We start from the raw sequence: 27,028 nt of genomic DNA, 5'->3' as shown, positions 1-27,028 counted from the left end.
ACCAATGACCATAATGCGCTGCGTCACCACACTTGTGTCCGTCTAACTCCGAGGGGATACTCTGCGGATCTAGGACTGCCACTTTGACACGTGGCACCCCTTGGGCTGCCGCTGCATCAACGAAGGTGTCTTGCATGAGCCAGCCAAAGTGTGCCCCCAGGTCCTTGATGATCGAGCGCAGCTCGGTTGCGAGGCCTAGGAAAATGAGGGTAACTGGATGGCGAGGAATGCGGAAGCAGGCATCGAAGTCCGCTACACTGAAACCCCTATACCATGGGACCATAAGGATGATCTTCCCACCCACAGAAGTAGGGGACCGTCTGACCATATCGCTCGCAGCCTGTGCTGAGGAGAGCTTGAGCCAGAAGATACCACGTCCCATGAGTGCAACCTCCTCAATGTGGCTGTCCTCAAGGTACAGGGTGGACTGCAACCAGTCCCTGATGTCAGCTCGTGAAGGGGCGTAGCCAATGACTCTCCGTAAACGGACGTCTGGGAGAAGTCCGTGGCGGCCTGCTTCACCAAGGAGACCTGATGCTCTGTTAGTGTTATGCGGTAGGCTGATGGAGGAGGGGGGTCCGTCTGGGCCACCGGTTCCGGGCTCTCGGCCGCCATACCGCACCAACAAACTGCGAAAGGCGGGGGAAGGAAATGGCAGAGACGAGGGAGGGGGGAGTGGGACGGAGGCGGGGGAGGAAGAAGGGGGGGATGGAGAAGTACGGGGAAGCGGGGGGAGGAGAGGTGGTGGAGAGGGAGCGAATGGCGGAGGGGGAAGGAAAGGAGGAGGGAGGGGGGGAGCAGCGCAGCGTAGGGCGGGGAAGAGGAGGAAGGAAAGGCGGGGTGTGGCAGCGCAGCACGAGAGGGGGCGGGGAAGAAAGGCGAGGAGGGAGGGGAAGGGGGGGAGGGGGGGGGCAGCTTTGCGCAGCAGCGGGGAGGGGGAGGAGGGGGCGGGGGCGGTGGTAGCGCAACGCGAGGGGGGGGAGGCGGGAGAGGACAGAGGGGCGGAGAGGGAAGGAGGGCGGGGGGATGGCGGGCGGAGAAGGAAGAGAGGGGGACGGGGGGCACGGCGGAGGCGGCGGAGAGAGAGGAGGGGGAGGGGAGAGGAGGCCGCGCAGCGCGAGGGGGGGGTAGACGGGAGCGGGGGAGGGGAGGGGGCATTCGCAGGAGCTAGAAAAAACTTATATCATATATCTTGCAAACCTGTGGTTTTAAATTACAGGTGAAGACCGAGGACCATGCAGTACTTTATTGGGTATTTCATCAAATAGATATACCATCAATTATAAAGAGTCAAGTCCAAGGACGCCATCTTCATGTCCAAGGAAGGGTAATTTTCAAATTGAATGGCATATGGCAGGTGACCTGAAGACACTGAAGTGTATGTTCAATATAAGCAAAGGGGGCAACTCAAAGTCTCCTTGCTTGTACTACAACGAACCAGCGCATGTCTTAGATTCTAAATGGTGGAAAAGAGTATCCAACAGAGATAAAGTAGATAAAAATTTCAAAGCAGTTCTTGAGGAAGGGAAGGATGCATTAAGGTGCATTGAATGGTAGATGCATGGGTCATAGGCTAAGGGTAGGTGTAAATGGGAAGATCGAACTTGAGTGATCTCAATTAATGAAAGGGTATTACCCTTTCATTGTGAATCTCACGTAGCATTCTCTATTCACCTTGCATTCATCCGCCATCTCTCACACACCTTGCATGTAGGTTGAAATAGAAACAAGTACTCTCACAAGGGCCCTCTTCCCCATTGGAGGGCCAATCGGCAATCAAATTTTGCATGCATTGCACACATTTGCATTCTCGAGAAGGCGGGTTCTTCACACTTCTTAGCCTATTCCTCATAGCCTAGTATCTCAGCCCATCCCGCCTAGAAACAGCACCATAATCACACATAGGTCTTGCTACTGGTTCAACTACTGGATTGCGCCACACTTGGATACATTTGTGTCAGTTGCTATTCCAACTAGGTGGGTTGGAGCTGCATCACCACGGTCTCAACAATGCCTAAAAAACGCTCAAAAAATAACCAGGGTTGAGGCTGATAGTGCAACCTCGACCCTGTGAGGGTTTTCAATGAGCCGCTTAGTACTTGCAAATGGATAATGAGAAAGTACAAAGGGGTGGCCTATATGGCCCCCAAGTCAACCATATGGTTGACTAGTGAAGTCAACTCTATGAGTTGACATGACGTACAAGGCACATACTAGGGCTAAGAGCTAACAAACCCTCCTCCATGATATGGCCAAGTATCTCCTTCTTTTCCTTGATGGTTTATCTGATAAAGAAGAAGATACAGAAGTCGAACTCGAGGTAGACCGTGATGGACTAGGAGATCGGTGATGATGCCTCGATCTCTTCCTGCTATGAGACCCTCCCCTATGAGATCTCTCTTTCTCTTGCTGTACACGAGAGTGTGCCTCTGGCATTGGCACGTCATATGCTGCATTAGGCATAGCTTCTGCTTGAAACAAATGCTGAGCCCTTGGATCCTTTCTGAGATTTTCCATCTCTTGTATACGAGTGCGTACCATCTGCTCAAATTCTTGCTGAGTTTGTTGCACACTTCTCTGTCTTGGATGTACATCCCTATCTTGTGAATCCCACTGGATAGGTGATTGAGCCATTTTCTTACAACTCGTCTGAGATCTGCAAGTTTCTCACACACACACTATGTATGCAACTGATGCACTGCCTTCGCTTTTCAAAGAGAAAATTTACCTCAACAAGAGGTGTCTTGCATTCACAATTTATGCCAGTACTGGGCTGTCAGCTCAAGGCATATACCCACAAAGTTGCCAAGGCATCAACAACTATATTGCCCCTTTTCTGGCTGTTGCAAAGAAAACATTCAGAATGCATCTGATTCCCTCTTTTCTCTGCTCAAAGGCATGCGTATTCTTTTTCTGCAAATCTCTGATTTTTCCTCTGATTTCTGCTGTTTCTGACAGTAGATACTTTCTCAGATAAGTGAAAACTGCTAGCAGAAACAGTCTCTGCAACTGTCCTTTTTTTTTTTTTTTAAAGGGGTGACAGTAACCAGATGGAGTAACTGGCTGGTTACTCTAACCAAACTAACTGGTTCTGGTTTGGTTAGTCTGCAACTAGACTAACTGGACTGGTCACAGCCTAGTTATACCAACCAGACTGGTCTGGTTAGGCCAGATTAACTGGGCCAAGGTTGAACTAACTAGGTACTGGTTCAACTAACCAGAATTAACTAGCTGTAGTTAACTTAACCATGGTTTCACTAACCACGGGTCAACCAACCAGGATTAACTGTACCAGGGTTAACTTAACCACTGGCCTGCCAGGCTGGCTGCCATGTGTCTGCTCTCTGCACATGCTTGTGCCATGTCAGCATGCCACGTGTCACTGCCACATCAGCTGGACCTGCTGGCTGCCACGTCAGCTCGCACGTGTGGTTGCCACGTCACCTGTGTGCCACGTGTAAGCACCACGTCACCTGCTTGCTGCTCATCTGCCACGTGTACTTCTAACTGGCACCTGGCCACGTCAACGCCTATGCCACGCAAGCCTAAGGTTGAACCTTGGCTGGCTCACTGACATCGCGCGTTGCACCGATGCATTAGTCTCTTCTCGCTTCTGTAACATCTAGTGCCCGCTCACAGAGTCGACAATGGAACCTGGAAATCCCGTCAGTGCTCAACGTCATTGGCCCATTTATTCTCCGTCAAACGTTCACGCTTTACCATCACGCTAACACATACCGCGCTGCCTCAAAGCCTGGACTTGCCTTCGCACTTCAAGCAAGCACCAGCGTGAAAGCTTCAACGCACAAGAAGGCGCATGTTAGCAGAGAAATCACCGACTATGTCCTCCGTGAAATTGCTCTTCTACGCAAATATCCCATGAAGCCTTTCATAATCTCGGAAGAACACGACGCCACCTTGCTTCTTCTTTTTTTCAAGTTTACGCCTCCGTGAAAAATGTCTCACCACGTGAAGGAATCACTTTGCGTTGGCCCTTCTCTTCTGTGGTCTGTCTACCAACAGAAACTCTCGTCAGAGGTGTCCTACGCTGGCCAATGAGCACGGGAAATTTCAAAAGGGAAATGCACTCTCAGCTCTTCCGAGTTCTCGCCTGAACGCTGTGAAGCCAAGCTCTAATACCAATGAAATACTCTCTCTCTTTCGTGGAACCTTGCGCTCATAATTTACTATAGAAACACTCTCATAAGAGCTCTCTCTCTCTCTCTCTAGTCACTCTCCGAGTTTTGATGGAGGAAAGCCGCCTCAAGGGGAAGCCACTCTTCTGTTGTTTCATTGACTTTAAGAAGGCATTTGATACAGTGCCTAGGGATGTGCTATGGGAGAGAATGGAATGCATAGGGGTGCCCGAGGAAATAAGGTTTGCTGTCTTTAGACTTTATGAGAAAGTAAAATGTCAACTAAAATGTAAGGATGGGATGTCACAAGAGTTCTATAGTAATATGGGGGTAAAACAAGGATGTCCGCTCTCACCCACTTTGTTCGGCCTATGCATTGATAGACTTGAGGAGTTGGTGAATAAAGAAGCATGTAAAGATGAGTTATACAGCCCTCATCTAGCAGGTCTCGTGATTTGGTTGCTTCTTTACGCAGATGATGTGGTTGTTTTCACTGATAGTGAAAGTAAGATGCAAAAAATGATGGATATCTTCAGCATATTTTGTGCAGAGAGTGGGATGGCTATTAATGTCAACAAAACTAAACTCATGATAGTCAAGACTATACAGCCAAGCAGCCCCCTCCAAATCTTATATAAAGGACAACCCATTGAGACAGTGCACTCATTCAAATACTTGGGTATTGAAATCCCCGCCAATAATAGATGGAACAGCTGTGTGCAACGGAGACTTGATGCAGGATGGGCAAAATACTTCCAATTTGAAAATGAGTGCAACAATAGCAATACGAGAAGGTGGCAAGTACGAAATATGATCTTTGGGGCATATGTGATACAGACAGTACTCTACGGAGTAGAGGTATGGGGTGGGAGTATATCTCCATCAACGTGGAATGAGATAGAGAAAATGCAAAAGTCTTTCATTAGGAGGCACCTGGGCATCAAGGCTACTACACCATACTCTTTGTTACTCCTAGAGACAGGATGTATACCCATAGAGCTACATGCTCTGAAGAGAGTACTCAGATACATCACAAAGGTCAAGTGCATGGATAATGAAAGGCTACCAAAGAGAGCATGGAATGAAAGTCAGAAGCTTCAAAAGACAAACAAGGGCAAGATTTTGACATCCGGATGGGCACAGGACCTTAAAAAATGGTTCAAGAAGTGGGAAGTAGAAGAGTATTTAAACTACTCTTCAGAGGAGATTGATGAAGAGGCTTTTCATTATGACCTGCTGAATGCACTACACAGGAAATGGCAAACAGCAGAAAACAAAGATAAATTTGAGTACTATCGCACATATATCAACCCCGAATATTGGTCAATTTATACAGGAAGGGAGACAACAACGCAGAAGTACATATGTACACCTATAGCAGTGCATAAACGGAGGGCTTTAGCCTCACTTCGCACCCGATCACACCAGCTGCAAATAGAAACAGGGGGATGGAAAAAGATGCCAAGGGAGAGTAGAATATGCCAACTATGTGATCAAGGTATGGTTGAAACAGAAGAACACATGGTAATGATATGCCCTCACTATGCACACATTAGGGAAGAGTTCAATCACCTCCTTGAGGGACATAACAAACTGGCTGATTTGCTGCATAAAGGGTCACCTTCAGCTTTAGGAACTTTTGTGTATAAGCTCTTCAAGCATAGGAATCCACCTGAATCCTAGAAGGTGGTTTCTCTTTCCACCCTCCCATCTTCGGGAGGAGCTTTCATGTACTTGTGATATTGTATTGCTCAGGTCCCATAGGCCGGTTTTGGTCTTCAGAGGACGATAATATATTCTTCTTCTTCTTCTTCTTCTCTCTCTCTCTCTCTCTCTCTCTCTCTACACACAGCTAGGGCCCAAGACAACATGTTGGGCTGGACCCCCCCGAAGGTATTTTATTTCTTGTAGAGAGAATCTCTTACAAGAGTTCAGCGTAGAGCTGCCTGATACAAAATCCAAAACGTGAATGAATGAATCATTACATGAGCTCTCAGGCTCCCCTTCTTGGCAACAAGCCACTTGTCAATTTCCACACTACTTTCCTAATTACATGCCACTAAGGGCAACTCTGGAGTCTTCGAAGCACTTGGTCACGCGAACCGCCTCTCAGACTCTTGTTAGGCTCCCGTAGCGCTTAGGAAAATCACTCTTCCTAGTACCTGCAACAATTAATTTAAAGCGCACCACCATGGCACCCATTAATTGTTAGCACTTTGCATGCAAATAACACACTGTGGACTAATTCTAGTCACGGTGGGCGTCCCCACTGAACACATGTGCACACATAACAAATATAAAAGTATATATTTATTCTCTGGTTGACCGGAGTCAACACTCTTGATCATAATTAAGGAGCTTTGACCAAGGGTCGAGGCGCCTTAATTATAGCCAAGTCTCTCCAACCGAAGTTGGCACATCTTGGTTAACCGTGGTTAACCCTCTTGGCGCATGCCAAGTCTCATTGACCTAAGTCAACACTCTCTGACCGTAGTCAGCTCTGTAGTTCTCTGGTTAACCATAGTTAACCCTCCAAGTCTCCCCGACCGAAGTCAGGTTTACTTGACCAGAGTCAAGTATCTTTGACCGTAGTCAATTCTTTGACCATTAAAAGAACTCTTTGACCATAATTAACACATATAAAACTCTTTAATTATGATCAAATAAATGGTCAACTGTACTTTGACTTGGGATATTTACATTGTGGTGACACTCATGGCATCCATCCATTCTTTGCTGTCAAAAGCATCCTTGTGACATAGAGGCTCTTCATTACAAGCAGTGGCAATCAAAGCTACGGCCAAGAAATTACTCTGCATTTGTTTGTTCGCATGTCTACTGCGGGCAAGCAAAGGCTCAATCTGCTTGCTATCCCTAAGGTTGTCCAAAAGCCAACGAGGGACTGATTGTTGCTGTCTAATGACAGCCCTCTCCTCTTCAACTGCCTGCTCAATAGTAACTGGAGGCATATCAAGCTAAGCAGCAGCAACGGGAGGAGGATGTGAGCTGCTTGAAGCATGTGGCATTATCCTCTGCACTGGCTGTTCTGAATCTGTAGGTGATTGGAAGAGGGTGTTAGAATTATAGATATAATTCAGCAGTGACCAATGTAATTTAATAAGCTAGTTAGGGGCACTTTTCCCTCTTTAAGAGGTTTTTCCCCCTAATTGCAGTTAGTTCACTAACTATGGTTAGTGACTACTAAGGTTTTGTCACTAGGACAAAACCTTATCTCTCACTCATTGTGTTGTACTCTTTACACCCTTCTATTGCAACTCAGCTTTCAGCTTCCAAGCTTTCACCTCTCTCTCACTCTCCATTCTCTCACATTTGGTATCAGAGCATTAGATCCAGCTCCCTACGACTTCCCCGTTAAGCTCCAGCTACTACCCACGCTTCGCTGCTACACCTCGTCCGTACAGTCCGTATGACTGTACGAAATCTGTACTTGGTCCCTGCACTTCCGTACTTGCCATACTGCTCCAGCTGCATCCGTGCCATCCGTACCTACAGACTCGAAATCCATACCGTACATGTCATACCTACTTGCCGTACCGTACCGTACCTGCGTTGCAGATCTGCGCCGTACGTCGCATCCGTACAGCTCGTCGTGGTCGTCCGTACATCGCGTCCGTACAGCTCGCCGTCAGACTGTACGGTTCGTTGTACAGTGCCGTACCAGCCGTCCAGCTCGCCGCCACCAGCCGTACAGCTAGATATCTTCGTCCGTACTGTCAACCGTACAGCATTTCCGTACTGTCAGCCGTACAGCACTTCCGTACTGTCTTCCGTACTGGATCTGCTTCCGTACAGCAGGTAGTCCTTTGATTTCGTACAGGAGAAATTCGCAGGTGATCTTTGGCAGGCACATTTTGCAAACAGCCATTGTTTGGCTCAGTTTTTTGGGAGTACATTTGGGGCATTTTGTTTGTTGCAGACACTGCAATCATTTTGTAGCTACGGAGCTACACTTGGAGCAAACATTGCAGATTTGGTCTGAAATTTGGGGCTTTCTGCTGAAATTGCAAAATTTGGGGCTTTCTGTACTTCTGCCCCTTTCTGGTTGCAATTTCAAGCTCGAAATTTGGGGCTTTCAGTTCTACAGTACAATTTCTTGAAGAAATTTGGGGATTTTGTAATTATGCTGCAATCTCGCAGTGAAATTTGGGGCTTTTGCAGACAGAGCGCAATTCTTGCAACATTTGGGACTTTTGATCAATTTGCCCCTTTCCGGTTGCAATTTCAGGCCTATTTTGGGGCTTTTGTGCTAGGAGAGCAATTTCTGAAGTTTTCAGTTCATACTGCCTTTCTTGGAGTGTTTTGCAGCACTTTTGGCAGATTCTGGAGAGTTTTTGATGCTTGGACAGATTTCTGACAGTGCAAGTACAGAAATCTGAGTTGCATTTACAGCCAGTGCTTGGCTGTGTTTTTTGGGAGTTGTGCATTTCATTCCCAGTAAGGGAATTCAGTTTTGTATCTGCTTAAATCTCTTTCTCAGATATGGCCCAGCAAAATCAGAATGACTTCCAGTTCGGTGGTCTTTCACAGGAAGACAAGTTGGATGGTACCAACTACTCCCTCTGGAGTTTTATGGTACGCAATATTATGATTTCTCGCAATTTATGGGATTATGTGAATGGGGGTGAGATCCGACCAGCAGGTATGGCACCTAATACCCCTCCTCAGCAAGGAGGTGGAAGAGGTCGTGCACAAGGGGCAGCTGCAGAACAAGTTGGTGGTGCAGCTATAGCCACTACTCCAGATCAGAAGAGATGGGATTCACAGGATGCCTTAGCTTTGTCATGCATCTCTCTTTCAGTGAAAAGATTTATCATTCCGCATATCCGGTCGTGTAAGACCTCCAAGGCAGCGTGGGATATTTTAGAAAGCATGTATGCGGACCGGAATGATGCAAGGGTATCTTTCTTGAAAAGAGAGTTAAGTAATACACATATGGAAGAGGGTGACTCCATGTCAGTCCACCTCACAAAGCTACAGGATCTCAGAGAGCAATTGTTAAACATAGATGAAATTATTCCTGATTCAGAGATGATTACAACCACTCTGAATTCTCTTCCTGAGTCTTATCTCAGCTTTCATACCTCGCTGAACTTATCATTGAGGGGGGGTACAAATCCTCACTTTTCATGAGTTGATAGGACTTCTGCTTCAGGAAGAGCAGACCAGGAAAAATTTGGCTTCACGTGCAGGTGAACAAGCCATGCTCTCAAAGTTTAAATCAAAAACAAAGGGACAGGCAAAGACATCAGTAAATCAGCCTTCCAGTGGGTCAGGACAGCCTTCACAAAAGGCTAAAAATGATGCAAGTAAGCCCAAGAAGAAGGGTTTTTGTCACTACTGCAAAAAGCCAGGTCATCACATAGCAGAATGTAGGAAAAGGCTTGCCAAAGAGAAGAAAAACAGCTCCGGTATGGCTGTTTTAGATTCAGCTCCTCATGCATCTGACAGTGGGGATGCTGCAGCCAACTTTGTTGGACAGGATTATGCCTTTTTATCTTGCATTTCAGATTCTAGGCTCGCTGCTCCAGATGCTCGGGATAGTACAGCCACTTGCAGTGATGATACATATGCATTTTTGACTTGCAGTTATGACTCTTCTACGGATGCATCTGCTTTCAGTGTCAATGAAACACTGAACACTTGGTATTTTGACAGTGGTGCATCCAAACACATCACTTCTAGGAAGTGTCTTTTTACTTCCTTGCATCCACCTCCCGTTGGTAAGAAAGTTACTTGTGCCAACAACTCATCATATTCAGTACGTGGCACAGGAGATGTTGAGCTCACTGCCATTGATGGCTCAATTTTCAGACTTTCAGATGTCTTGTATGTGCCTGGTATAACCAAAAATCTTCTTTCAGTGTCCACTCTTAACAGAGCTGGATTTCAGGTCATCTTTGAGGATGACAAATGTGCTGTCCGAGACAGGGAAGATGACTATGCCTTAAGGTTATATGGTACTCTGCTGCGTGGGCTTTTTCAGCTTGATCTTTTTGAGAAAAGAGCAGCCCATGCTCTTGCAGTTTCTACCCCTACATCTGCCATGCAAAATGCAGAATTATGGCATGCCCGATATGGCCACATGCATTACAACAGTTGATGACACTTCAGAAGTATTCCATGGTTGATGCATTGCCACCTCTTGAGATACCTCCTCCACATGCCTGTGAAGGATGCATTTTAGGCAAGATGCATAGATTCCCCTTCAAGAAGGATGGTTCAGTTAAAGCTGTCCGCAAATTACAGCTTATACACAGTGATGTCTGTGGTCCCATGAGGACTCCATCGTTGGGTGGTCATCTCTACTTCGTTACATTCATTGATGATTATTCCAATTTCACTTGGGTTTTTGGGCTGAAACGCAAATCTGAAGTGTTCACGGTGTTTAAACACTTTTCAGCCATGGTTGAAAATGAAACCGGACTCAAGATACAGACATTGCGCACAGATAGAGGTGGGGAATACTTGTCTGCAGAATTTGATGCTTTTCTGAAAGGCAAAGGTATTGTGCATCAGCTCACAGTCAGGCTGACCCCTCAGCAAAATGGCAAAGCTGAGAGGAAAATAAGAACTCTCATGGAGATGGACAGATGTATGCTGAAAAGCAAACACATGCCTCACAAATTCTGGCTTGAGGGTTTGATGTGTGCCAATTACATTTTGAATCGGGCTCCCACTAAGGCTTTAAAAACAAAAACTCCTTATGAGGTATGGAATGATAGAAAGCCTTCACTGGATCACTTCCGAGTCTTTGGATGCCTTGCTTATGCTCATGTGCCAGTTGAATTTAGGCACAAGTTGTCAGATAAAGCCATTAAGTGCATATTTGTTGGGTACAATGCAGAAAGCAAGGGGTACCGTCTCTACAATCCTGCTACACGCAAGATCATAATCAGTAGAGATGTGATATTTTCTGAAAATTCAGCTCACACTCAGGCTGAATTTCAAATGCCTTCGTCTTCAGAGGATGTCTTTGAGGGGTTGCTACCCATTGCCTTGGGTTCCCCTGCTGATTTTTCTGATGCAAATCAGAATTTACAGCCACCTCTGGATGCTTTAGTTCCGCCACAGGATGTCTTGCCCCCTCCACAGGCAGTGGAACAGGTGGTGCAGCAAGAAATTGCAGACATACATGCAGCAAACAGTCCCAAACTGGCTGTTACAGACTCTCAGGGAGAGTAAAATTGATGCTCTGTTACCTGGCAGGACTCGCAGTGCAGCAAGGCACATGGAAGGTGCTAATTCAGTGGAATCAGCATATGCAGGTACTCTTCTTGATGAGGAGGAGCCTGCCACATTCGAAGAGGCAAAGGACAATGTGCATTGGATGAATGCCATGCACGTTGAGTTGAAGTCCATTGCAAAAAATCACACTTGGGATGTTGTAGACTTGCCACCGGGTAAACATGCCATTGGCACACGATGGGTCTTCAAGGTCAAACAGAAGCCAAATGGCTCCATTGACAGATATAAGGCAAGGCTGGTTGCTAAAGGCTATGCTCAGAATAAGGGCATAGATTATGAGGAGACATTCGCTCCTACATCCCGGATGACCACCATCCGATCAGTTATTGCAATGGCTGCACATTTTGAGTGGAATGTTCATCAGTTGGACATAAAAACAGCCTTCTTAAATGGGGACTTGCTGGAAGAGGTGTATGTCAAACAACCTTTGGGCTTTGAAATTACAACAAATGCACTTCAAGTATGCAAACTCAACAAAGCTTTATATGGGCTGAAACAGGCCCCTCGTGCATGGTATGCCAAGATCCATGCCTTTTTGACCAACAAGGGGCTGCACAATAGTCCTACTGAGAGCACCCTCTACATCAAGATGGATGGGGGGGAAATTTTAGTCATCCTTCTTTATGTCGATGACTTACTGCTCACAGGGTCCAATGAAGACAAAATTGCAGATTTCAAAGCTGATTTGCAGACCAACTTTGACATGTCACATTTGGGGCTACTTCACTTTTATTTGGGGATCCAGTTCTCTCATGAGAGACGTGGCACTGTTATGTCTCAGTCCAAGTATGTTCAGAAACTCTTGGACAGATTTAACATGCATGATTGTAAGCCCATAGCCACTCCCATGGAGCCGGGGCTGAAACTCACAATGCATGATGCAGGAGAATTAGTTGATGCCACACTTTACAGTCAGGCTGTTGGATGCCTCATATATCTCTGCAACACTAGACCTGATATTCAGTTTGCAGTATCTCAGGTGAGCAGATACATGCACAGCCCAAAAACTATGCATTGGCAGGCAGTTAAGCGCATCTTCCGTTATTTGCAGGGCACGAAGTCTTTTGGCTTGCTATTTCCCAGGGGGGGTGACTTGCAGATGCATGCCTACAGTGATTCAGATTGGGCTGGTGATTATGACACTAAGCAGTCCACTAGTGGTAATTGTTTCTTTTCGGGTAAATCTTGCATTTCGTGGCTGAGCAAGAAACGATCTACAGTGGCTACCTCATCATGTGAAGCTGAGTACAGGGCAGCTTTCACAGCAACAGTTGAATGTGTCTGGCTGCGACGTCTATTTGCTGATCTTCATCTGTCTTTGGAGGGTCCTTCTCCAATTCTCACTGATAGTCAGAGTGCCATTGCAGTGGCAAAGAATCCAGTGTTTCATGCTCGCACGAAGCACATTGAGGTTCACTATCACTACGTCAGTGAGAAGTTGCATGCAAGAGAGATCAATGGTCCACACATGACAACGTTGCAGATATTTTCACCAAAGCACTACCACGTGAAAAGTTTGAGGCATTTCGCAGTGCCCTGAACTTATATCCGTTTGGTGATTGATCAGCCTTGTACATGACATTGGCACTGCAGGGGGGTGTTAGAATTATAGATATAATTCAGCAGTGACCAATGTAATTTAATAAGCTAGTTAAGGGCACTTTTCCCTCTTTAAGAGGTTTTTCTCCCTAACCGCAGTTAGTTCACTAACTATGGTTAGTGACTACTAAGGTTTTGTCACTAGGACAAAACCTTATCTCTCACTCATTGTGTTGTACTCTTTACACTCTTCTATTGCAACTCAGCTTTCAGCTCTCACTCTCTTGCTCTCTCTCACTCTCCATTCTCTCACAAAGGAGCAGCAAAGAATCATAGACATCTGAAGCCTCAATGGATGGCTGTTTTTTGCATTCCAGCTACGGTAATGGCATATTCTCAGCAAAACAACATCCTTGCTGATGATAACCTTCCATGTGCTAGGCTGATACAACCGATATCCCTTGCTCTCTGAGCTGTAGCCAATAAATATGCATTTGATGGCCTTGTACCTCATGAACATGTTCAGGGGCAGCAGAGGCATTTGTGACAGCTGTTTATGAAGCTGTGCGCTTGCGACATTCAGAGACCTACAATAATTACAGCGCTTGCTGTTTTTTTATTCCCATCGGACGGGGCAGAGGTCTAGAAGTCTTGGGCTTGAAATTCTTGCTCCTTTGCTCTTGCCTCTATGATCTATAGCAAAGGCCTAATTTGCATGAATGGAGGCAGCGCGATTGGTGCGGCTCTGCTCCTCTTGCAGGAGAAGGGAAACAAGCTGATTGAAGCTATAGTGGTTGGGGTTACCCATGGCCACTAGCCTCGGTGTTGTAGCAAATCCCTGGTACGAGTCAGGGAGCCCATCAAGCGTCATAGACACTACCTGTGAATCTGGCACATTCTCATCAACATTGATGAGCTGCTCTCTAAAATCCTTAATCTTGGTGAGATAGGCATCCATGCTGTCCCCTTCGTTCATCTTAACAGTATCCAACTGCCTGAGTAAATAGGCAACCCGGGCCTCGTTGCGAATCTGATAAAGACTTGCCAAAGTATCCCATGCACCCTTGGTTGTCTTGCAAGACCGAATGTGAGGTATAACCTCCCTCTTGCTAGTCATAGCAATAACTGCATGTGCATATGCATCTCTCTGATCCCAACAAATCTTGTCTTGTATTGGAGGGCTTGCAGCAGCAGGCACTAAGGGAGAAGTGGTAGATGAACCAAAAGTAGCAAAAGTTTCTGCGGTGGCAACAGGTGCCTGTGATGAAGAGACAGGTCTAGTCTCCGATCCATTGACAATACCCAAAAACTTGTGGGATACCAATAGGTGGCGCACCAAGAACGACCACATGGGATAGTTGGTACCATCAAGCTTGTCTTCATGGGCAAGCATTCCAAGAGTGTGATGGTAAACCATTGCAAATAAAAATCTCCAAAGAAAAAGAGTGCCTTGCAAATGTCAAAGCCTCGGGGTGTAGTACAATACAATGGGCTGGCTGAAAGCCCCAAATTTTGAGAGGACAAACATGCCAAAAAGATGACAAATGTGGAAAAGCCCCAAATTTTGCCGTAATTTTACAAATGTGACCAAATCTGCTGCAATAGTGTCACTGAAAAACCCTAAATTTCATATCAAAGCAACCAAATGTCGATAGTTAGTCTAACCTAACTTAACATAAATTAACCTAACCTTAGTTAGATTGATCTTATCTAACTAACTTTGACCCAAGTTAAGCTAACCAAGTCAGTCCTAACCAACCTAGTAAAAAATTAGAGTCTAAGTCTAAGGTTTGACATGGCTACGAATCGACGGCACGACGAGCAAAAATCTCGACCAGACGAGCCCAGGCGGCACGATTGCACAGTGGTGCAGGCTTGGTGGAAATCTGGATGGGTCTATTCACCGTGAGGAGAAGCATACGACTCCGGGCTGAGCAACGCAGAGTGAACCGACGTAGGCTAAGTGACGCTAGCAAATGGTAAGCTGGACAGTAGGTGGGTGGCTAGCTTGTTAACAGATAGAGAACGTCAAGAGTATGAAGCACTGCTCAATAGTCAAAGTCGACAATTCTATAAATTGTTTTGTCGTCGACATTGGGACTGCTCCTATTACAGGGAGGTGTCGGAAGCTCGGCAGTGGATTGACGGAATAAACAAGTGCCCAGCAGTTGCTCTATTTTCCTAGCTTGTGGTTTTCACGTAGAGGCTTCACTGCTCATAGTTGCTTGCCTTCGTTACCAGATGGCGACATGTCTCGTTCAAAAAAGTCAAAAGATCTTATGAGCATCCGAATGCTGGTGTTTGAGACTCCATGGCCTTTTTCGGATTGAAATAATTTTTGGCGTAGAGTTGTCGTCCACCTTGGGAATGTCATGTTGAAGCTATCACCAAGATGGGTTGTTGGCGACGTGGTCACCGATGGAAGGTGAAACTGAGCGGCTGGCGATGATTCGTAGTGATGCTACATTGGATTTCTGACGCTCTATGTTGTGCTTGGTTGCTAGCTTATTGATTGTCGTCAGGCGCTACGTTGGTACTGTGTTTCTTGCTATTGTCCTCCGTCTGATGTTTCGATGGAAGGATTCAATGGATTGGCATTGTAGCTAGGCGATGAGCGTGTTGCAGTGCTATCAGTTGGCGTACAGTTAACCTTGGACTGAAAGGCGAAAGAATGGGAAAGTGACAAAAGCAAAGGTGCCAGAGAGCGGAGCTCTGATACCAATGCAATGAAGGAGGCTAGGGCAGATTGGAGGAAGGGAATAGAATTGGCAGAAGGGGGAGAAGGAGTGAGAAGTAAGGAAAGGGGGTAGAGGGAGAGGAAGAGACAAAGAAGGGTGAAGGAAAGACAAAGAGAGAGAGAGAGAGAGAGAGGGAGGGAGAGTGTAGGCAGCACGAAGGAGGAAGGAGGAGGGAGTAGATAGGGTTAGATATCACATCAAAAAGTACAAGAGCGGAGGTGTCACGGGCATCCACAGCCCGTGGCCATGCTGGACTGCCACGAATGCAGCCAACTCAGCAACAGTCCACGCAAGCAGCCACACCACGTGGGACTGCCACGCAGTCAACCAACAAGGCCAAGGCACAACAGAGGCGCCAGCTCAGCAGCACCACGTCAGCAGCCAGTCGGCTGCCATGTGGATTGGTCAGCCCAGTCAATGGGCAGCAGCAGGGTCGGCCTTGCTGGTCGGTCAGTTTTGAGGCCCTAGGGGGCCTAGAAAAGGCAGCCCCTTGGCCTTGATTTCTCATCCACTCCTCAAGCCTTCAGGCCTTCAAAGCGGTAGAGCCCAAGCCTCCCCGCAGCAGACCAGCAGGGTAGCCTCAGCCTCTTCAGGAACTCTTCAAGGATCTAGTGAGGATTCACCTCCTCTAGGTAGTCTAGTCTTCCACTTTTGCAATGAGGGTTTCAGCCCCCTTCATACAATTGTATTTAGCCCTTTGGGCATTCATTATTTAGTTGTATCTATTTCCTCTTCGGAGGTCCACTACATTCTCTCTCTCTGATTCTCTCACTCACATCCACAGCATCACTTTGTGTATTGAGTGCAACATCTTGCAGTTGCAGTTAGTATTGAGCAGGAGAGAGAGTGAGGATAGTCTATCTCCCACTACATTGATATCAGAGCTTCAGATTCTTTCCTCAGACAGAGGATTTTTTAATTTACCTCCCACTACATTGGTCAATGCTCCATCCTTAGTAATCTATATACCTTTGTAAGACTAGAATATATACAATCGTACAAATTGAGATTTATTGTTGTTCTAAAGCCCCAAAATGCTCCATTCTTAGTAATCCTTCATTATTGCTTCGTTGCTCACCTAGAAGGCCCCCTATGAAAAGGAGCCATAAGCATGATAGGATAGGTAAAGAAGAAAGGAAGATGAATCCTATAGCATGCTGGGAGGGGTTGCATGTTGAGGACAAATCCATGTTATTCACCAAGATGATGAAGAGGTACAACCACTCACACATCACCCGAGGGAGCAAGGGGATGGGGCATCCAAACTGTACTGAAAAGGGTAGTGTCAATCTCAGTAGTCTCTAGTCTCCAGCTCAAACCCTATGAAGGTACGTCGCTATCTGAAAAATGGCATCAGCATGGTTGTCAGCCTCATTAGTGTATCAAACAGCCATCCCTTCGCGAAAGGGTCCTGGAAGTGTGCCACAAAGCACTATAGACAAAGGGGGGGAGAGGGAGGGGCGAGGAAGGGGGGGGGGGAGGGGTAAGAGGGGTGTTGGGTTTCGAGCCACCAGGGAACACTCACAATGTGAGGGGGGAAGGAGGGTGGCAAGGAAAAGGGGGGTGGGGGGTAGGAGGGAGAGAGGTTGAAAACTAGGAGGGAAGGACAGAGGAGGAAGCGGTTTCTAGCACTCACCCTAGAGCGGTCTGAATCAGTGCCAATGGGCCTACCCTATCTGCACGCACGCACGCACACCACCTTTGGTGAAAGATTTAAGAAAAATTACCTCTCTGATGGACCTATGGATACACTCCTTGCAAAGAGGAGCTTGACTAAGGTCCCATTGCTCGTTGCCTCCAAAGGGCCTGTCTCCTTCAATTGTTTGCTGTGCCAATTTTCTTGCTTTGCACTCCAGTCCAAACCCCCTTCGATGGGTGACCCATGGAGTTTGCAACTAAGAAGGCTGTCGTCTTGACTGAGAGGGCTGGTCCTACTCCCCCGCCCTCCAGCTGGTAGGCTAGAAGGACCTTCTCGACAAGAGGAGGGACGGCTCACAAAATGAGGACAAGCCCTGGCTAATTGGCTCGTCTATCTGCAGCGTAGGCACTACCCTGGTAGACCTGAAATTTAGACCCATTGCATGAAGGCCCCTTAACAAGGGTCTCTAATAGCGTATCTGGGTCAACCGCACCACTGGGTCCGCTATGGTCAGTGTTGGCTCCCCAAGTATTGTGTGATCTCTCTTTTCCTGTTCTCTTTTGCTTACATTTGATGTAATAAGTTCATTGCTAACTCAGTTCACAAATGTCTCCTTTGAACTACTGCTGAGTTCAGCTCAACTTAGACTTAAGTTAAAATAATGAGCTATTCTCATTCGTTCATTATGATTTAAGTCACTTTAATAAAGACTCTAATTTTCTGAGCGTTGTGTGGATGTGCATCAAGCTGAAGGTTACAAGATCCACCTCTTCTTCTAAACCTCAGAAGCAATAAATTAACTGCTTAAGACCTTTACATAGTAACGTATGCATGCTTGCTTGAGAATGGCACTGGATATAGCAAAAAATACCTTGCATGGGCTTGGGTGGACTCTCTGAAGTACCACTAGCGGCCTCTGCATATTCAAGCTCTTCATCACTACTATCTTCCTCAGTAGGCTGGGGGATGAGGGAGATTTTTGAATACAATGGGACAGCAAAGTTTTCTCCAATAACCACCTACAAGAGCAAACAAGAAGATAAGAAACAAAAAAAACACACACATACATACATACATACATACATAGAGAAGAAGAAGAAGAAGAAGAAGAAGAAGAATATATTATCGTCCTCTGAAGACCAAAACCGGCCTATGGGACAACTAACTAATGACGTGTATGTTAAATATAGCAACTAGATTTAGCGGGATATAGATGATGTGTATGTTAAATATAGCAACTAGATTTAGCGGGATATAGAAAATTTTTAATAGCCACAGAATTTCTATCTATGCAACTACAAAATAATATTTTTTTAATGAACAATCTAGGTGAAACTGCTGCTCTCACTCGAGGTGCTGCTCCCAGCTCCCCTGCTTTCCCTCTGTGATTCCCCATCCAGCCTCCTTCCCTCCTGCACACCTTCATTCCCCCTCCCCGTCTGCTCAGGCTGTGAGCATCCTGCTCACGAGGTACGAGCTGTCCACAACAGCCTACCAGCCTCTCCTGCTCTTCTTCCCTACCTGCTATACCACCGGCCTCCTGCTTGCAAGTGCGCCTGGTCCCCAGCCATCTTCAGGACCTGTGGAGAAGCCCTTTCATCAACATGTGTTGCAGCACCCACAAACTCCAAGCGACGGGCTGTCTGTAGCACCACTTGCACGGGCAGCGCCTACCCTTTTCATGTGATGCTTCCAAGAAGCCTGTGATCACCTTGGACTGTGCGCTGGGCCTGCTGGCGGATGAATGTAATCGGCACCTGTGCCGCCTGTACATCAAAGAGCGACGGAGTGCTCCTTCTCTCTTCTTGTCATTCATCCTTTCCTTTCTTCCTTTCTCTCCTTCCCTCCATCCTTTCCCTGCACCTCTCTCGCCCCCTCCATCCTTTCCCTTCATTCTTCCTTTCCCTCCTCCTTCCATCTTTTCCCTTCTCTGTTCCCTCACTCCTGTGCCTCCTCATTCCCCCCTCCTTCCCCCTTTCTTTTCTCCAATTCCTCTCACCTCCTTACCTCCAATCCCTCCCTTATCTCCATCATTCCCTCCCTCTTTTCTCATCTTCCTTCCCTCCCACCTTTCCTTCCTACATTCCCTCCCTCCTTTCCTTCCCCTTCTTCCCTTCCTTTCCTCTCCCTTCTTCCCTTCCTTTCATTCCATTATTTCTCTTTCTTCCCCGTTTCTTTCTCTCGAGTCCTTTCTCTTTCCCCCCCTTTCTTTCCTCCCTCCTTGTAATAGGCAAGGCGCCTAAGATACTCTCTTAGTAATTGTGCCTGGGTTTGTACCCAGGTCCTAATTACTGAGTGTGGAATCATGAAATGCGAATTAGAGAGAGAGAGAGAGAGAGAGAGAGAGAGAGAGAGAGAGAGAGTACTGTGGACATTGCTTGGAAGACATCACATCATGGTTATGCTAACTCCTAACTTCATTCTTAATGTTGGGGCCTGGCAATTACCAAAAAGAACGCTCTGTACAACTGTTGGTCCCCTCGTTGATTAAGGCATGCATCTAAGTCCTCACTGAAGGGAAAGGCCAAGGCTATGGAGCTATCCATTACTGAGACTATGTTGCAGAGAAATAATCCCATGCTAAGATAGGATATGTAGAGGCTATGGCTGCTGTAGAACTGCTGCTGACTGATCTACTGTTGTAGAGACTATGACTCAGGGAACTGGCTCCCTGGTTGCTACAAAGTCTGGTACTGCTGCTCCTAGAACTGCTGAGCTACTATTGGGACTGCTGAAGCTTCTGCTGTCCTGACTGCTTCTGGAACTCCTACTGCTCCTGCAGATGGAGCTGCTGCTATCAGACCTGCTCCCAAAAAGAGGGCAAGTGCTGCCCTTATATAGGGCTGGGCTGATGTCAGCTGGCTGGCCCTGCTACAGACCGACCGACCCTGTTCCAGACTGCCTCGACCTGCCACATGCTAGTGCAGCACTGTTGTTGGTGTCTGCTGCTGTTCCCGTCTTCCATACACCATGTGGCAGCCTTTGATGGGCTGCTCTGACACTTCCTATCTCCTGGAATGATAAGCTTGATCAGGCTTTTCACACTCTCAAGTTCAAGGTGAGAGAAGCCCCTACCTATATTAATTTTACCACATCCCACCTGACCATTCGTGGTCGAGGCTGATGCCCGCCTGTGATTTCGCGGTAAGCGCAATTTTATTCTAGAAGGACCAACTTGTACCTTTGAGAGTAAAAAGCTAGATGACGTTCAAGTTCAGTGGCCTACTCAGAAGCTTGTTGAGGTAGACCATGTATTGGCATAATGCTTCCCCCTCCACAAGTATCATACCAGTCTCAGCTAGTAGGATGGGGTAGGGTGTATGTACATGACCCCTAGTTCTCCTATGAGAAAGTGTTTGTATAGTGTCTCTTATTCTAGAGAGCCCAGGCACCCAGGTTGGACGTCCATAGAGGATCGATGCTCACAAAAGCACGGTATATAAAATTTTATCATTTCTCAGTTCCATAGGTGTGCCTTCCAGCACTTATTTTGGAAGTTGTAAAATACTCCTCTCAACGTGTGCATTCCCGAAATGTGAAGAAAGAAAGAAGATCAATGGGTCTATGAGACTGAAAAAAACAAGATATAATCAAACCTAAGGGTGGGGCCACTAACGGGCACCAATACCCAAGGCTAATGTCTGGACAAGAAAATTAAAACATTGGCAATAGAATTTGGCTCTTTTGCAGATAAATTGCAAATTTGGGCTTTCAGACAATTTGCCCCTTTTAGAGTTGCAATTTCTTGCAAAACTTTAGGGCTTTTTGCTTTACACTGCAATTTCTTGCATTTTTGGGACTTTCAGACAATTTGCCCTCTTTTATATACAATTTCCTTGAAGAAATTGGGGCTTTTGGCATTCTAATGCAATTTGGCAGTGTACAAGCATTTTGGGACTATTGCAGGCATTTTTGGATTCATTTTGAGTGACACTGCAGACATTGGCAAGTTTTGCAGTGTTTTTTTTGGCAGATTGAGAGCTTTTGGAGGATAATTGAAGTGCATTTTGAGCCTTTGATAGGCTGTGATAGTATTTGTCACTGTGGGCAGATTTTTCTTTGCAGATTTTACTTGTGCATTTTACATCCCAGGAAAGGATTTTACTTGGTCAGTTTGCTGTATTTTTTGAGATTATCTGGAGAAAATGACTCAGAACAACCCCAATGAGGTGTTCGGAGTTCTCACATAGGAGGATAAGTTGGATGGCACCAACTACTCCTTGTGGAGTTTCATGGTTCGCAATATCTTGGTTGGCAAACATCTTTGGGATTATGTCAATGGAGATGAAGCAAGACCAAATACAGCGGCTACACCTGTCACTCCTACAGTTGGAGGCAGGGGTAGAGGTGCAAATGCAGCACAAGTAGTTGGAGCAGCCGCTCTAGGAGCTCCCACAGCAAAGCAGAAAAGATGGGGCTCTAGAGATGCACAAGCTCTTTCAGTAATTTCTCTTTCTGTCAAGAGGTTCATTATACCTCATATTCGGTCATGCAAGACATCTATGGCAGCTTGGGAGATACTAGAGAGTATGTTTGCAGCAAGAAATGATGCCAAAGTTTCCATTCTGAAGCGAGAGCTTTCACATACACATACATCACAAAGCTTTAGGACTTGAGGGAACAATTGCTGAATATTGATGAAGTCATTCCGGATTCAGAGATGATCACCACCACTCTGAACTCTCTTCTTGAGTCCTATCTCGGTTTCCACACCTCGCTGAATTTGTCATTGAGGGACGGCAGCAATCCTCTCTCTTTGCACGAGTTGGTAGGACTTCTATTGCAAGAGGAGCAGACACGCGCAACCCGAGCTAGCGAGCATGCCATGCTTTCCAAGTTCAATCCCAAGGGTAAAGGGCAGCAAAAGCCACATGCCAATCAGCCCACAAATCAGCATAAAGCTGATTCAGGACAGCCCTCTTTGTTAGAAATGACCCAACAGAGGGTACGCACAGCGGAAGACTTATAGTAATGCCCAGCAATGTGCGTGTGGGGTGTGGAATCACAAACTTCTTTACTTAATGTGCATCACATAGATTAGATGTGCAAACTCATCAATAGACAATGAACCAGCCAGATAGAGAAACCACCAAAATATATTTCTGTCCAAAACTATGGACACAATACAAAAGATATAGATCCAAAGTCCCACCAATGGTGTGGTCCTCTGATCTTACCACAAGGTCCTCCTCCTATCAGCCAATTATCTCTAGACTCGAGTCCGCGTGCTCCATGGACCTCGAGCTTCTGTAGACTATCCGTCCAGATCCCTTCCACCTTGCTGTCTTTGCACCAGCCTAGGTGGGCAGCTCTCAGAGCTCTTAGTGTGCAGCTCCTTGTGCTCCCTTCACCTCCTGAACATAGGCCCAAGGGAAGCTCCTTTGCTGCTCCTATCTGCTGGCTGTTTGCTGCTGCAAGTGATAAGAAGTGAGGCCTCAAGGACCTCCTTTTATAGGGCCCCAAGGCCCTTTCAAATGGACCGACCAGCCAGCCCTAAATGGGCTGACTGGACAGACCTGGTTGCCTGGCCCAACTGACCTGGTTGGCTCAACCCAACCAGCCCTATATAAGGGCCCTAGCCGCTGCTAGGCTCCCCTTTGCTGCTGATGGAGACCCTGCTGCAGGCTGTATACCTGCCCATAGACCCCCACTATGCTGCGCTATTTCTTGGCTCCCTGATCTGCCCACACGTGTGCGCCTCAGCTCTGTACTGTTCCGTATTGTTGCTGATGTCATCCGTGAGCTCAGGGCCTCTTCTCTTGGGTCCCTACTGCTGTCGTCTGCTCTGCCTTATGCTCCTGCAGATCAGCGAAGTACCCTCCTCTCTTCTTTTGGGGCACATCCTGCCCAAGGTCTCCCTCCCCCACGCTCTCCTCATATGGGGGCTTACAGATGGGGAGGTGACCTTTCCAACACTCTTATAAGGCAAAGGGTGATACAAATAAGCACAAAAAGAAGGGCATCTATCATTATTGCAAGAAGCCAGGTCATTATATTGGAGAATGCAAGAAGCGCATAGCCAAAGAGAAGAAAAGGGATTCCGGTATGGCTGTGTCAGATGCATCAGCTCCACATTCTCATGATGGGGGAGATGTTGCAGCCAACTTTGTGGAAGAGCACTATGCCTTTGTCTTGCACTCCATATTTTTCAGTGGGTAGTTCAGATGCTACAGCCACTAATGATGATGACCCATATGCTTTCTTGACTTGCAGTTATGATCCTTCAAAGGATGCATGCTCTCTTAGTGTCGATGAGACACTTCATATTTGGAATTTTGACAGTGGTGCTTCAAAGCACATCACTTCCAAGAAGAGTGTTTGTATCTCTGCATCCTCCACCCACCAAAAAGAAGGTGACTTGTGCGAATAATTCTTCTTATTCAGTGTGTGGAGTAGGAGGCATTATTCTCACATCCACTGATGGCACACATTTCAGAATTTCAGATGTTCTCTATGTGCCAGGGATAAAGAAGAATTTGCTTTCAGTGTCCTCACTTAATAGAGGAGGATTTCAGGTTGTTTTTTATGATGACAAGTGCGCAGTCAGAGACAAAGAGAATGACTATGCTTTGATGTTGTATGGCACTTTGTATCGGGGTCTTTTTCAGCTTGATCTATATGGAAAAAAGATCCGATCTTGCATTATCAGTTAGCACTCCCACTGCTGCGATGCAGAATGCGGAGCTATGGCATGCCAGGTATGAGCACATGAGCTATGGCAGTTTAATGACACTTCAGAGGCATGATATGGTTGATGCATTGCCTCCTTTCGAGTCGCCTCCTCCACATGCATGTGAAGGTTGCATCCTTGGCAAGATGCATAGACTTCCCTTCAAGAAGGATGGTGCAGTGAAACCTACACGAAAATTACAGCTTATTCACAGTGATGTCTGCGGTCCCATGAGGACACCTTCTTTTGAGGGTTATCTCTATTTTGTTACATTCATAGATGACTTCACCAACTACACTTGGGTCTATGGTCTCAAGGCAAAATCAGAAGTGTTTATGCATTTCAAACACTTTGTGGCTATGGTTGAGAATGAGACAGGACTCAAGGTGCAGACACTTCACATAGATCGAGGGGGAGAGTATATGTCTCATGAATTTGAGACATTTTTTAAGGAGAAAGGCATCACGCGTCAGCTTACAGTGAGGCTTACACCTCAACAGAATGGCAAAGCTGAGCGGAAGAATCGCACTACCATGGAGATGAATAGATGCATGCTAACAAGTAAGAAGTTGCCTTACAGGTTTTGGCTTGAAGGCCTCATGTGTGCCAACTATATTTTGAATCAAGCTCCTACAAAGGCTTTGAAGACAATCACTCCCTATGAGGCATGGCATGGGAGAAAGCCTTCAGTGGACCATTTCAGAGTTTTTGGTTGTGTTGCATATGCCCACATGCCTGTGGAGTTTAGACACAAGTTGTCAGATAAGGCACTCAAATGCATTTTTGTGGGATATAGTTCACAAAGCAAAGGCTATCGTCTCTACAATCTTGCTACACGCAAGATTTTTGTTAGTAGAGATGTTATATTATCTGAAAATTCATCACATACACATGCTGAATTTTAGATGCCAACTTCTTCAGATGATGTGTTTGAGGGGATGCTTCCTATAGCATTTGGTTCCCCCGTTGAAACTCAGAATTTACAGCAACCTCCTCCAGATCCACATGCCCCGATTCAGCCACCGGCTGATTTAGTACCACCTCAAGATGTGGATGAAGTTGTCAGGCAAGAGATTCAAGAGATCCACGCAGCCAAAACAGTCCCGAATCGGTTGCTTCAGACTCTCAGGGAGAGTAGGCTTGAGACTCCATTGCCTGGCAAGACTCGTAGTGCAGTAAGGCACGCAGGGGGGGCTCTTTCAGTTGAGACAGCTTATGCAAGGACTCTTCTTGATGAAAAGGAGCCTAACTCTTTTGAAGAAGCAAAGGATAATGTGCATTGGATGCAAGCCATGCACAATGAGTTGCAGTCCATAGAGAAAAATCAAACTTGGGCTGTCGTGGATTTGCCACCAGGTAAGCATGCCATCGGTACAAAATGGGTTTTCAAGGTCAAACGGAACCCCGATGGGTCCATTGACAGGTACAAAGCAAGGCTGGTTGCCAGAGGATATGCTCAGAAAAAGGACATTGATTATGAGGAGACATTTGCTCCTATATCTAGGATGACAACCATCAGAACTGTTATTGGCATGGCTGCACATTTGGATTGGAAAGTCCATTAGTTGGACATAAAAATAACATTTTTAAATGGAGACTTGTTGGAAGAGGTGTATATGAAACCACCTCCAGGCTTTGTGGTATCAGATGATGCACGTAAGGTATGTAAGCTGAATAAAGCTTTATATGGGCTGAAACAGGCTCCCCGTGCTTGGTATGCAAAGATAGATGCCTTTCTGTCCAACAAGGGTTTCAGCAATAGTCCAACTGAAAGTACCCTCTACATCAAGAAGGATGGGAGGGAGATCTTGGTCATCATTCTTTATGTAGATGACCTATTGCTCACAAGGCCAAATGGTGATAAAATTGCAGATTTCAAGGCTGAATTGAGAGCCCCTTTTGACATGTCACATTTGGGCATGTTACATTATTATTTGGGGATCCAATTCATTCAAGAGAGATGTGGTGTCATTATGTCTCAATCCAAGTATGTTCAAAAACTCTTGGATAGATTCAGTATGCAAGATTACAAGCCTATAGCTACTCCCATGAAGCCAGGGCTAAGGCTTACAATGTATGATGCAGGAGAATCTGTAGATGCCACACTCTACAGTTAGGCGGTTGGATGCCTCATATATCTGTGCAATACACAGCCCGATATTCAGTTTGCACTATCTCAGGTGAGCAGGTATATGCACAGCCCAAAGACAACACATTGGCAGCCTGTAAAACGCATCTTCTGTTACTTGCAAGGCACAAAGTCTTATGGCTTGATGTTTCCTAGAGGGGGTAACTTGCAGATGCATCTTGCATTTCTTGGCTGAGCAAGAAGCAAACTACTGTGGCTACTTCCTCATGTGAAGCTGAGTATAGGGCAGCTTTCACAGCGACAGTTGAATGTGTTTGGCTGCGTCGTTTGCTTGCTAATCTTCATCTTTCATTGGAGGGTCCTTCTCCGATTATCACTGATAGTCAGAGTGCTATAGCAGTGACAAAGAATCCTGTGTTTCATGCTCGCACGAAACACATTGAGGTTCACTATCACTATGTCGAAGAGAAGTTGCATGCAGGAGAGATCAGTATGATCTATGTGTCAACACATGACAATGTTGCAGACATCTTCACCAAAGCACTTTCACGTGAGAAGTTTGAGGCATGATCGGACCATAATGTGCCATTACAATTCCATACTGCTATTTTCAGTCCAATGTGTATACTCATTCCATGGGCTCGACACCGTCATAATTCTCCCTCTTCCTTATCTTCTATCTCGAATGATCACTCTACCATCCCTATCTGCTGCCCATTTCCTTGCTTCTCTTGCTGCCATTACTCGTACCATGCCTTCCCTTCGGTGCTCTTGTTGTAGGAGGGTGAGGTCGTCATCTAGATGCTTCATGTTTGCCTACCCTCCAGGCTGTCTCGCATGTGAGATTGATCCCCATTTTTGTGAACAATACCTAGGCATCTGCCATTGATGTATCGCCCATTGGTAAGCCCCTCACAAGGACATTTAATGCCTTGCTGATCCTTCTCTTTT

General features: G+C 46.3%; 1 protein-coding gene across 1 annotated transcript in view; it reads right to left on the bottom strand.

The window, feature by feature from the left end:
* Positions 1–27,028, bottom strand: part of LOC147897939 (Trimeric LpxA-like enzyme) — a 179,555-nt gene that overhangs the window by 116,705 nt on the left and 35,822 nt on the right. Inside the window, exon 7 of the mRNA XM_087380525.1 lies at positions 18,190–18,337. Coding sequence (XP_087236651.1) covers positions 18,190–18,337 — 148 coding nt within the window. The remainder of the gene's footprint in view (positions 1–18,189; positions 18,338–27,028) is intronic.

The sequence above is a fragment of the Dipteris shenzhenensis genome, chromosome 10 (assembly GCF_047967505.1).
Source record: "Dipteris shenzhenensis isolate YYH24624 ecotype China chromosome 10, Dip_SZ_1.0, whole genome shotgun sequence".
NCBI classification, from domain to species: Eukaryota; Viridiplantae; Streptophyta; class Polypodiopsida; order Gleicheniales; family Dipteridaceae; genus Dipteris; species Dipteris shenzhenensis.
This window is presented reverse-complemented; position numbering and strand designations above follow the sequence as displayed.